The 12,870-nt window shown below is 45.8% G+C and overlaps 1 protein-coding gene across 12 annotated transcripts in view; it reads left to right on the plus strand.

The window, feature by feature from the left end:
* The window catches only part of NFAT5 (nuclear factor of activated T cells 5), a 131,048-nt gene that overhangs the window by 78,288 nt on the left and 39,890 nt on the right, over positions 1-12,870 (plus strand). For 10 of the 12 annotated variants that reach the window (XM_083164918.1, XM_083164921.1, XM_083164922.1 and 7 more), the window contains 4 exons: positions 1,018-1,552; positions 6,728-6,914; positions 7,535-7,725; positions 10,886-11,058. In XM_083164918.1, coding sequence (XP_083021044.1) covers positions 1,018-1,552; positions 6,728-6,914; positions 7,535-7,725; positions 10,886-11,058 — 1,086 coding nt within the window. Of the gene's footprint in view, positions 1-462; positions 525-1,017; positions 1,553-6,727; positions 6,915-7,534; positions 7,726-10,885; positions 11,059-12,870 lie in introns of all 12 variants that reach the window. The other 2 variants (XM_083164925.1, XM_083164927.1) reach the window with 1 other exon arrangement.

The following is a 12,870-nucleotide window of genomic DNA, read 5'->3' on the forward strand; positions in this document are numbered from 1 at the left end:
TGTACCAATAAGATTTATTATTATTATAATTTTATTTATAAGGCGCCACAAGTGTTTCGCAGCGCCGTACAAAGGAACAATACAGGGAGACAAAACTTGGCATAACATTGTGCAGATGGACTAACTGAATATTATCTAGAAATGGATTATATCTCTGGTTGTTTTTTTTTTTTAGACATTTCAAAAAATGACCCCAAAGGAGACCAAATTAATCCGATTTCATTTGAATTTGACACTGGTACATAAAGCCATCTATAATTCTGTAAGCACCAGTGCTAGTGCAATTTGCTTGAGGTCTTTTCTGTTAGGGATTTTAGGGTTTAAACCATATCAGTTCCATTTTGCTAATAAATGAGTTTGTTTTATACTCTATTTTTTTTTCTTTTTTTTTTTTTTTAAATAGTTTATAACTGGAATACTAAGCAGCTGTTTCTCATTTATTTTCTCATATTTTTATTCCAGGATTTGCCTCTGAAGCAGGGAGTGTCTGCATTAAAAATGACCTGTAGTTCTCTGCTTCATAGGTTAGAAACTTATTTTAATATTTTGTGGCTACAGACAGTCCCACTAAAAAAAAAAAAAAAATTATAAAAAAAACAACTTTGTTTTATTTACTAATTGGCAATTTAACACACCTTTTTCTAAGGGGGTTATAATTTATTATTTATAGTTTTTTTTTCTGATTGGCCAAATTTAAAATATCTAAATTTTACCAAGGCAGTGAAGGTCAAATGATGTAACTTTATCTCCACCAGCTTTTATCGTTACAAAACTGACACGGTCAATAATGCTTTGATATTTAAGTTGACCTGTGTCCATATTGGCCAGAAAAATTCTCTTTTATTTTTATTTTATTTGTTTTCTTTTTATTTAACCAAATTTCAATTTATTTGGTGGGAATTAAAGTAATCGGATATATTTTTGAAAATAAATAAAATTAAATCACCTAATTCCATTGGGACTGCTGGCCAGTGCCGGTGAAAATGTGTGTATTTACTTTTGGATTGTACACTGCAGATGCTTCATCTTCCTCCTCTTCCACCATGGGCGGTGCTCGCAGTTCCTTTACCACCACTTCCAGTCCTCCTAATTACTCTACCTCACTCACCGACACCAAAGCTATGCAATCCTCTGCCTCGGGGGTAAGTAAGCCAGGGGTAAGTGAAAAGCTGTTAGCCAGTAATACGGGAAGCCAGCAGTCCGTGCCATTGAGATGGACGGTCCTAAACATTTCTCCACCCCCGGAAGACCTGCTGGATAGCAGTCAGATGTCCTGCCAAGATGAAGGGGGTGGAGTGGAAGAGTCTGAGCAGAGCTGCAACATGTGGACTGAAGACTCCACGTCCAATTTCAGCAACATGAGTTCCCATTCTTACAATGATAACACAGAGGTCCCACGTAAGTCACGCAAGCGAAACACGAAGCAGAGGCCCGGGACCAAACGTCGGGATTCCAACATGGACGTTTTTGATGCAGACAGCGCCAAAGCTCCACACTATGTCCTATCCCAGCTTGCCTCGGACAACAAGAGCAACAGCCAGGCTGGCAACGGGTTAGTATTAGTGCTGCCTACACTATCTCCCAATGTTCTGTTGTACCCTACTTTTACTACTCTCCTTTTTCTATTGAAAAACTTGATAGGTATCAGATCTAAATTTTTATAGTTTTAGCTCTCTCTATCAAGCTTATTTGCCATTAAAATGGTCCCACTACCTATCTTTACACAGTGGACCAATATTTATGAGAACACACCCTATCCTTTATCTGGTTATCAGTGACCTCATTGAGAAATAAAGTGACTGATTGTTGGTTCATTGCACAAAATGGCTGCCATACCTCAATGATCTAGCCAGAGGAATATAAAGACACCTCTCCGCAACAGTTGTTAATTTTAACCCAATCAAAGTGCCCTAGTTCCTGAACCATAGTGGTACCTTAGTTAATGTTATGCCCCATGGAAGTGCCGTAGTTAATGTTATGCCCCATAGTAGTGCCATAGTTTATTTTATGAACTAATATAGTGCATACTGTAGGTCACTACAGCTGCAAAATAAACTGGAGGGCATTGTACTATTATATAATATGAACTGTGAAATGCCCTCCTCTATTCTAGAAACCTTCAAACCTGATAACTTGACAGGGATACCCGTACACATTATGCCACCAATTCACATTATGACATAGTGTCCCCATTTAAAATTATGTCACATTACAGTGCCAACCGTTCAACCTTGCCACATTATAATGCCCCCACTTCATATTTTGCCACATTACAGTACTCCAGTTATTTATTTATCAACAGGTTTTTTTTTTTATATTGCACAGTTTTCCATTGCACTTTACAGTTTTTACAACAGTAATAAAACAAAACTGGGTAATAACAGACAGACATAAAGGTATGAGGGCCCTGCTCGCAAGCTTACAATCTATAGGGAAATAGCCACTGATACACAAGGATAGGTGATAATTATTGGTGGGCTGTATGATATTGTAACGAAGCATTGCAGACCAGAGGTCAGGAGGATGTCAAATTGAAGAATAAGAAAATACAGTATTTGAGGATTTGTGGATTGTATCGAGGGAATAATCGTGGGCATCGTGAGGAAAAATCGGGGCCATCGCATGCACTAAAAAATCGGGTGCGATGGTACCGACGCGATGCCCGCGATTTCCCCATAGGGAACAAATGGGAAATCGGGAGCATCGCGTCTGGACCATTTAAGCCTTTTTTAGCCGCATACGACGCGACCGACGCGATATTGACTTTTTTCAATGCATTTCAATGGGAAAATTGGGGGCATCGCGTCGGTCGCGTCGCAGACCACTAAAAATGACACCCGATGCCCACGATTGTGGCCGTGCTAGGAAACAAGTACCGAAATGAATGTTTAGGGAGGTTATGTGGAATGTGATAAGCTTGCCTGAAGAGGTAAGTTATCAGGCTTGAAGGTTTCTAGAATAGAGGAGTGCCTTGGAGGGCATTTCACAGTTCATATTATATAACAGTACAATGCCCTCCAGTTTATTTTGCAGCTGAACTCCCTGCACCTATGGTAGCTACGCCCTATTATATATTATAACACATGTAACTTTGACAGGAAAGGTCGGTGCCCCATAGCAACTGCAGTCCCCGCTCCTCTAGTAGCTACACCCTGTATATAACACATGTACCTGTGACAGGGAAGGTGGCTCCTCTTAGCTCTGGCCCCATAGCAGCTGCACTCCCTGCACCTATAGTAGCTACACCCCTGTATATAACACATATAACTGTGACAGGGAAGGTGGCCCCTCTCAGCTCTGGCCTCATAGCAGCTGCACTCCCTGCACCTATGGTAGCTACACCCTGTATATAACACATGTAACTGTGACAGGGAAGGTGGGCCCATGGTGGGCCCCTCTCAGCTCTGGGCCCCATAGCAGCTGCACTCCCTGCACCTATGGTAGCTATGCCCTATTATATAACACATGTAACTGTGACAGGAAAGGTGGGTACCCCTCCGCTTTGGGCCCTATAGCAACTGCAGTCCCCGCTCCTCTAGTAGCTACACCCTGTATATAACACATGTAACTGTGACAGGGAAGGTCGCCCCTCTCAGCTCTGAGCCCCATAGCAGCTGCACTCCCTGCACCTATGGTAGCTATACCCCTGTATATAACACATGTAACTGTGACAGGGAAGGTGGCCCCTCTCAGCTCTGGGCCCCATAGCAGCTGCACATACTGCACCTATAGTAGCTACACCCCTGTATATAACACATGTAACTGTGAGAGGGAAGGTGGCCCCTATGAGCTCTGGGCCCCATAGCAGTTGTGCTCCCTGCAACTATTGTAGCTACACCCCTGTATATAACACATGTAGCTGTGACAGGAAAGGTGGCCTCTCTCAGCTCTGGCCCCATAGCAGCTGCACCCCCTGCACCTATGGTAGCTACACCCTATACTATATGTTATGTAACTGTGACAGGAAAGGTGGGTCCCCCTCAGCTCTGGGCCCCATAGCAGCTGCACCTATGGTAGCTACTCCGGTACTTGTGTACTAGCACGGCGCCCATCGCATCGCAGACCATATCGCATGCGATGCGACGCGATATCAGCCGATGTTCTACAATGGCATACAATGCGATGGGATGCGATTATAAATTGTATAAGCACCCTAATGGGTGTTTACAATGCTTAAATGCACCCCCACGCCACCCCCCAAGTATAAACGTGAACCCGAAGCGCGGCGAGCGGCGGCGGTACGCGTCCTACGACCTTTTCATACCCCCAGTATCCACGTCGGCGTGGAGTTGATTTTATAAAGTGTGGCGAGCGCAGCGAGCCACCGAGCCCGAAGCGTGGCGAGGGGACGCGGATACCTTCACATACCTCACGGGCTTCACAGGTATCCGCGTCCCCTCGCGGGGCTCGCTGCGCTTGCCACGTGGATAGTGGGGGTATGAAAAGGTCGTAGGATGCGTACCGCCGCGCTTCGGGTTCACGTTTATACTTGGGGGGTGGCGTGGGGGTGCATTTAAGCATTGTAAGCACCCATTAGGGTGCTTATACAATTTAATATCATATATGGGTCAAAATCGCATCGCATGCCATCGGGTGTATGGCATGCGATGAGATAAAAAATCGGGCGACTAATTATCGTGGGCGCCGTGCTAGTACACAAGTACCGCTACTCCCTTTAACTCTTATGGGGAAAGTGTCCCATTGCAGCTGAACTCCCTGCACCTATGGTAGCTATGCCTTATTCTATAACACATATAGCTGTGACAGGGAAGATAGCCAGCCCCTCTCAGCACTTGGCCCCATAGCAGCTGCTCTTCCTGCATCTAATTATGGTCATTGTGTTTAGGTGATGGGTACAATTTAATTTCACTTTTACTGAATAATCAACCTGTGGGTGTTTCTGTACTTTATTGCTACTGGATTTTAGTAGTTAGCTATCGTGCTTCATTAGTTAGGATTACTAGTAATCCATTCTGTCATTTGATAAGATGATGGCTTAGTTTTTGTACTTCAGTAATCTCCAACAAGCAGTGGCATTCTAACACAGAATCCTATAACTGAAGCAACATAGTCATACTACGCTAGGCTTCCTCCACGGAGTTGTGGAATGATTATAAAACTTTCATTTTTGTCTTCGAAATAAGGTCGTAACCCTCTTCGATGTTATAACATAACACACCCATTATAATGTGGACTTTCATTCCTGGGGAGCATCTCTTGCTAAAAACTGTTCATTGACTAAGCAAATAGTAATCAATGTTTAAATGCATTTTAAAAATACTACTTTGCAAACAAGATCTGCTTTCAATATGTTCTGTTTCCCAGACATCTTCTGAAGTAATTTCTCGGCTAGGGGATTTCATGGCGATTTGGCCAGTAGGTGGCAATGTCTAGGATTACTTATTTAGGGACATGGCAGCACTTGCTAGCGCAAATTTGTAGACATGCATAGTGCATAACTTGCATTAGTTCTTCAGTCATTGGGTCGACATGAAATGGTTGACATGAGTTAATCATGTTTTTCCCCCCAAAAAGGTGGTTTTTCATACAATATAATAGTGTGCCGAACGTAGCAAGGCGCCGTGCCCGAAGCATGGCCAGCGAAGTGAGCCATGCGAGAGGTTGCAGTACACTGATACAGTGTCCATGTCGACTTTAGTCAACATAGACACCAAAAAAAAACATGAAAAACTCACGTCACCCTTTTCCATGTTGATCTCATGCTTATGTCAACCTGATGACCATGTCGACCTAGTCAATGTTGACCTATCGTGGTCGACCTAATGACTGCTGACCCATACCCACTTAGGGCAAGGTGTATCAAGCATCAAGCAAGGTGTATCAAGCATCAAAAAGTTATAAAATGGAGAGTGATAACCAGCCAATCAGCTCCTACCTGTCATTTTTCAAACCCAGCTTGTAACATGGCAGTTAGCAGCTGATTGGCTGGCTTCTGTTGTATCACTTTTTGAAGCTTGAAACATCTGGCCCTTAATTTGCACCTTCATTTGCAAGAGATTCACTTACGTCTTACAGAGATCAGTTTTAGGTTTCTTGTTAAATGTGTAGGGGCCATCTTTGAGCTGAAGTTGGGAAGTGACAATGACAGCATACCACTCTGTACAGTAAGAAACCAATTATAATGTGCTTTCCGTTATTTTATTTTCAGTTTATGTTTCTTTGCCCCATATGACTGTACTGCTTTGCAAAGTAAGAGCTCTCAGCCTGTCTCCTCCATAGATTCACGATATTTTGTAATATTTACCTCAAGTTTTTGTCAAGAAGCGAGGCAGCCATTTTGTGCAACTAAAAACAAATATTCATAAGAACGCCGCCGTTCCAATTACCAGCAAAATTGTGACTTCACTAAGGCTAGGTGCACCACCATTGCATTAACCGGCGCTGCGCCTCATGCCTCATCATTGATACATTGTGGATTGATCGGCTGCATTCTCAGGGATATTCTTTGAAAGACAAAACATCGCAAAATGGTGACTTCTATTTTCTGTAAGGGAAAACCGCACTCACAAGTGCTTAGTGGCAGTGACTGGCAACCATGCAAAAATAGTGGTGTGCTAAATGTGAATTCTAACAGATAATACCTTGTTGTATAGATGAGAGAGCCCCCCCCCCCCCTACTCCATTGGTTCTGTCTTTACACCCTGAATTCTTACTGCATTTGATGAACCATCCAGGCAAGGGGCTTATTTTCTCCTGTTTAATTCAGAGCATCGGCGCCTCAGAAGGGAGGGAAGAAGAGCCCGTTGCTGTGCGAGCAGTTTCCATGTAAGAGCGAGGGGAAGGAGCTGAAGATAGTGGTGCAGCCGGAGACGCAACATCGCGCCAGATACCTGACAGAAGGAAGCCGTGGCTCTGTGAAAGATCGTACGCAGCAGGGATTCCCTACAGTAAAGGTAGGTGCAGTTACGTCTTTTGGCAGGCACCCTTCTGTGACTTTTTGCAAATACCGCCACAAAGTCCTTCTCAGGTATACATTTTTACCTATGAATGCATAATGATTGAGATGCCCAATTTCAGTGTCCACAGAGGCTTTAATACTGGCTGGACATGACCTTCTTATCAGCATTGTAGGCCCTGGGCAAGTCCATGTACTGGAGCCAATAACCACCCGTTCTCAAGAACCAATTAAAAATATCCTGCCCCTCTTGGGGTCCTGCGCAGCCTCTCCACATGCTTCCATACAGTGAGTGGCTATCAGCACTCCTATTGGTGGATAGCTCCAGCCACCCACCAATCCCTGCAGCTTTTTTTTTTTTTTAAGTTCTGCTGAGCTTCAAATACAGATTCCGTTGCACACAGATGTGCTAGTGTCGCACATCACATTTATCGGTGCAGACTTTTTTTTTTTGCTGGCATTGTGATAAAGATGTACATATATAGGAATGCTGAGATGTACAGGAGGCCTCTGAGTTGTACATGAAATAGTAGCGTGATTTGTCAACCACCCATAATGTATGTTCCTAACTCTCATTAGCAAGGGACATTCATGTCAGACTCTATTACTCTGTTCCAGCTGGAAGGTCACAATGAGCCTGTGGTGCTTCAAGTGTTTGTAGGCAATGATTCCGGCCGAGTGAAGCCGCACGGATTCTACCAGGCCTGCAGAGTGACTGGGAGGAACACGACTCCCTGCAAGGAAGTGGACATAGAGGGCACCACAGTCATAGAGGTCATGCTTGACCCGAGCAACATGATGTCTCTAGCGTAAGTAACTTATCCCCCCCTACGTTGCTGTGCCCCTGCGTGATGCTTGTGTTGGCTTTTATCTGAAATGCAGAAATACCAGATCTTTATCAGTATCGGTCCATGTAAAGAATGTAGACTTTCCTGAAATCCTGTACTGAACGAAAATTCAAACAGTCATCCTGAATATACCTGTTTTTTTTTCTTTTTTTTGAGAGATACTTTGTGCAAAAGTTGTTGTAGGTGATTTTTTTCTCTCATACCCCTTTCATATCGCACCTAATAACCGGGTTCATGCCGGTTTCTTGCCGGTTCGACCTGGTAATTGGCGCGATGTGAAAGGGGTTACTGGTCAGCTAACCGGTAGCAACACGGCAATACGAACCAGGTAAAAATAAGGATTCTTAAGGTGGGCATATATCGAGCCGATTTGGACCGATTTCGGCCGATTGCGATCAATCGGCCTGTTAAATTGGACCAAATCGTTTCTTCATGACATGGCGTCGGGTGCAATGCGCGGTCCCGTGCGTATCGGACCCGGCACCAGGGGTCGGACCGGCGGGACATAAGATCCGTCGCAATCGGACCCATCAGTGGCACATTGCGGGTGGTTTTTAGCACCTGCGATGTGTCGGGTCCGATTTAGGTGTGTGCAACCAGCAGTGGGTCCGTGCGGCGGGGGCGGGCAGTGGGGCACCTGGGGCAAGCAGCTCCTAGTGGCAGTCGGCGAGCAGCAGATGGCGGTGGGGTCGGGCAGCGGACCTTCCAAGAAGCGGCAGCGGCTGGGAGCTACGGTAGCGACATTTGCCTTCCATCTGATTGGCTGAGAGAATTCTCTCAGCCAATGAACATCAGGCCAGTCACTTTAAAATTCTGCATCCCGCCCCAGCTCCCGGCAAATGTCGCTACCGTAGCTCCCAGCCGCCGCCGCTGTTTCTTGCTAGGTCCGCTGCCCGCCCCCACCACCATCTGCTGCCCGTACCCCCCTAGCAGCTATGGGGAGTCGGGACCACATAGTTGCATTTTGCACCCATCCAAATCAGGTACATGTGATTTCCATGCGATCAAATCGCATGCAGATCGCATGTGAAAAAAACGTACATCAAAAGCAAAATCGGACTAAGACTCCCAGGGGAGGCAGCAGAATTTCAAGGGAAAACTAGTCCGATTTGTGGTCAGATAAATCTGGCTTGATGTATGCCCACCTTTAACGGTTCGTTGCTGTGCAGTGTGAACGTGTTATATGGTGTCGAGTGACCCGTATCCCATTCACACTATGGAGGAGGCAGTGCTTGGAGCAGCGCCAGCTCTAAGCGTTGCCTCCTCCCCCGATGGCACTCCGCCGCCCCCCACATGATGTCAGCGAACCAGTTCTAGCTAGCTGAACAGACCGCACATGCACAGTCACACCGGGACTGAGCCGTTTCAAAGTCCCGGTGCAACCCTGCATTTGCGGTCAAAAGCAGTATTATTGAGTTGTATGATCAGTATATATTGCAGCCAATCACAGCACTGGAACCAGTGACATTGTAACTCTATCAATTTCCCATGATGTAGTCATAACTGTTCGTTAAAACCACACAACTGTCCTCTGCCAAAGCTCACAGGCAGTTAGTATGCTTTAGATCAGGCATGTCCAACCTTGGCCCTCCAGCTGTTGGGAAACTACACATCCCAGCATGCCTTGCCATAGTTTTAGAATTCCCTAATAGCAAAACTGTGGCAAGGCATGTTGGGACTTGTAGTTTCACAACAGCTGGAGGGCCAAGGTTGGACATGCCTGTTTAAAGTAAGGGTAATTGGAGAATTCGCAATGCATAGACCAGTAGTTTCCGCTTACAGTCCAGTGCATGTTTTCCATACCATCCTTATTATCACAAGTGAGATCATTAACAACATCTGTGGGCGGATCTTTTAAACTCTGTCAGTCAGTAATGAATGCACCTGTGCACCAGCTGGGAGTTCTGTAAAACATGCACTGTTGAGGGTCCCTCAGGAAATGCTGGCATCAAAGAATGTATTATGGGGCCTACACACTGGGCGATTTCAGAGCATTTTCTAAGCAATCTTACTAGATTGCTTAGAAAATGCTCCTACATTGCTCCGTGCCGACGGAGGGGCCATACCGATGTGCGGCCCCGCGTGTCTCTATCGCCCGGCAATTAATGTCCCATCATGCTGGATAAATCTAGTTAATCGCTGGTCAGGGTCAGTGTTCTCACTGAGGAACACTGGCCCTGACAAATCGTTCAGCACACAGCGCTGACACACTGCTGTGCATAGAATATTAGAATATTAATAAGGGCATTCAGATGTAGGCAATCGGATGTAGGCAATCGGATGTAGGCAATCGGATATAGGTAATGTTTGGCTGTATGCGTCTTATAAAATGCAGAATTTTACTTCTCTTATCCATAAAAATTTATATTCATTATAGTCCAGGGGGGATTCCGGTTGATACGCTATGTAGTGTATTTGGTCCAGGGACCGATGTTTCGGGTCTGCACATGCATATCAGCGAATATACGCATGTGCAGTCCTGATGTGCGAACACCTTTGGCGGCTATCACAGTCACCGGGGCATTTACACACATCGGAACGGGCAGGGGGCCGTCGCATGGGGACGCCCAACGTTTCCTGGCCACGCCCATAAAAACACTGGGTGCGCACAGGAAAACGATGGGCGTCCCCATGCGAACGCAGGCGTGGCGAAGCCTGCACAGGGTTGGCGGTTGATGTCACATGACGTCAGCGCCCGCCCCTTTCTCAACCATCTCCGACCCAGATAGAAGTCCAGACTGACTTTTATCTGCGAGCAGGGGAAAAAAAATCATTCAATTGCGGCTCGGGCTGGACGGCGTTTACCCACTCACTAATGTATGCTGCTTAGCGAGCGCACCTGAATCAGGCACCAAGTACTTATTAGAAGTCAACTTTTCCCTGATGAAAATTGTTACATTAAAGCATTCCTGGCCAACATGTGGCTCTCCAGCGGTTGTGAAACTACAAGTTCCAGCATGCATTGCCACAGTTTTGCCATTATGGAATTCTAGAACTGTGGCAAAGCATGCTGGGATGTGAAGTTTCCCAACATCTGGAGATCCACAGGTTGACCAGGCCTGCATTAAAGACTTTGTATTTTCCTGTGTAACCCGTGATCAACAAAGCCAATGTCCCACAGGGTGGATTGCGTTGGAATTCTTAAGCTGCGGAACGCTGATGTTGAAGCCCGGATCGGCATAGCTGGCTCCAAGAAGAAAAGCACACGTGCCAGGCTGGTGTTCCGGGTAAACATCACTCGGAAGGACGGGACCGTTTTAACGCTACAAACGCCCTCGTCTCCTATCATCTGTAGTAAGTACTATGTAACCTGTGCATTTTCTTCAGATAAATTTTTAGTTCTCATTTATTGATATAGTGCTAGCATATTAGGCCGTACTTTACAATTGAGAACAAACGCACAAGTTATTAAATAACAAAACCGGGCATTCGCATGCCAAAATAGGTAACGGGCACTGTTCTATAGAATAACATTGCCCACTGTGTACGCACTTTATCCTTAACTATGCTTGCTCCCGTGAGTCGATAGCGATTTTCTCTATCATCTGTACATGCAGTTCAGTCTGAGGATAGTCAACAGATGCATATTACTGGATGTGGCCACGAATAGTATCTTTTGTAAAACCACTCTGTGTACGCGCAGTATCGTTTGTCCGGGGGTTCCAGGGAAATCGTGAGAGACATTGTATCATTTACAATATCGTCTAGTGCAGTGGTTCTCAACCTTTTTTCTCTCCCGTACCCCTTGATTAGGATTTTCATTTATGAGTACCCCCTCCTCTCAATTTTAAATATCCACAGTACTTACGAGTGTCCTATTATATATTATGTGTCCTTATATTAAGTTGCGGAGGAGTAGTGTGCGGTCCAGAATCGGGTCCCTCTGTGTCTGGCCGCTGGCTGTGTACTTTCTACACCGGGGTTCCCGCTAACTCCTGTAGGATTACTGCCACTGCTTCCTCCACCTGTGTCAGCGCAGGGCGGATGATCACTGATGTCTGAGCGCAGTGCAGGTGGCCTCCAGTGGGTTGCTGGTCAAGCAACAGAATGAGGAGACGCTGATGATGCTGCAGACAGAACCGGAAGTGACACAATGGTTCATCTCCACGGCAAAAGGAGACTTCTTCCACCATCGGAAGACTTCTTCTGCCATTATCAATATTATATTCAAGTACCCCCAACCTGTTTGCCGAGTACCCTAGGTTGGGAACCACTGGTCTAGTGCGTACCCAGCTTTAGACAATGAAAGCAAGTGCATCATCTGTTTGGCCTGGTAGATGACAGAAGGGTTGGCAGTGGGCCAGTGGAGTCCCCATAGCACCAAATCCGCATTTATCAAATACCTTCTATAACATGATAGATAAAAGGCGATTAGCTGGAAATTGCAACTCCCCCCCCCCCCACATTGCCATGCACATTGCCAGGGGTTTTCTGCCTTTTCCCAGGGGTTTCTTATTCATTGCCAGTGCTTTTTTTTTGGTTGTTACCAGGGATCGGGATCGTTTAGATGACCATAACTAGGTCGACAAGCATTGGGTCGACATGGGTCTAGGTCGACATGGGTCTAGGTCGACATGACATTAGGTAGACACTAGCGTTAGGTCGACACTAGCGTTAGGTCGACAGTCAAAAGGTTGACATGGGGTTGTTCACTGTATTTTGACACGAATGTCGACACAGTCGACATGGGCACAGTTTGAAGTTGCTTCGGCACGGTGCATCGCTGCACTCAGCCACACTATTTTATTCTCCCACCACGCCCTAGTGGATGGTAGGGTGTGAAATACCACCTGTGAAAACCCCATGTCGACCTTGACCCATGTTGACCTTGCTGCATGTCGACCTAGTTACTGTAGACCTAATGACCGTGTCCCGTTACCAGTGGGTTATATGCTGGTTGCCATGGAGTTACATGCCCATTGCCAGGGGTTTACATGCTCATTGCTAGGGGCAATATGTATATCTATCGCTACCCGGAATCTGTGACTTCCAGGTAGCGATATATACAGCTGTCCAGTAGGACCTTTTAGTATCTGTCTCCTCCAAGGCAGCGGCCATTTTTGGAGGGAAATTTTCAACAGATTCCATAAGCACGGCCAGATCTAT

Source organism: Crinia signifera, chromosome 11, assembly GCF_055691185.1.
Source record: "Crinia signifera chromosome 11, ASM5569118v1, whole genome shotgun sequence".
In the NCBI taxonomy this organism is placed as follows: Eukaryota; Metazoa; Chordata; class Amphibia; order Anura; family Myobatrachidae; genus Crinia; species Crinia signifera.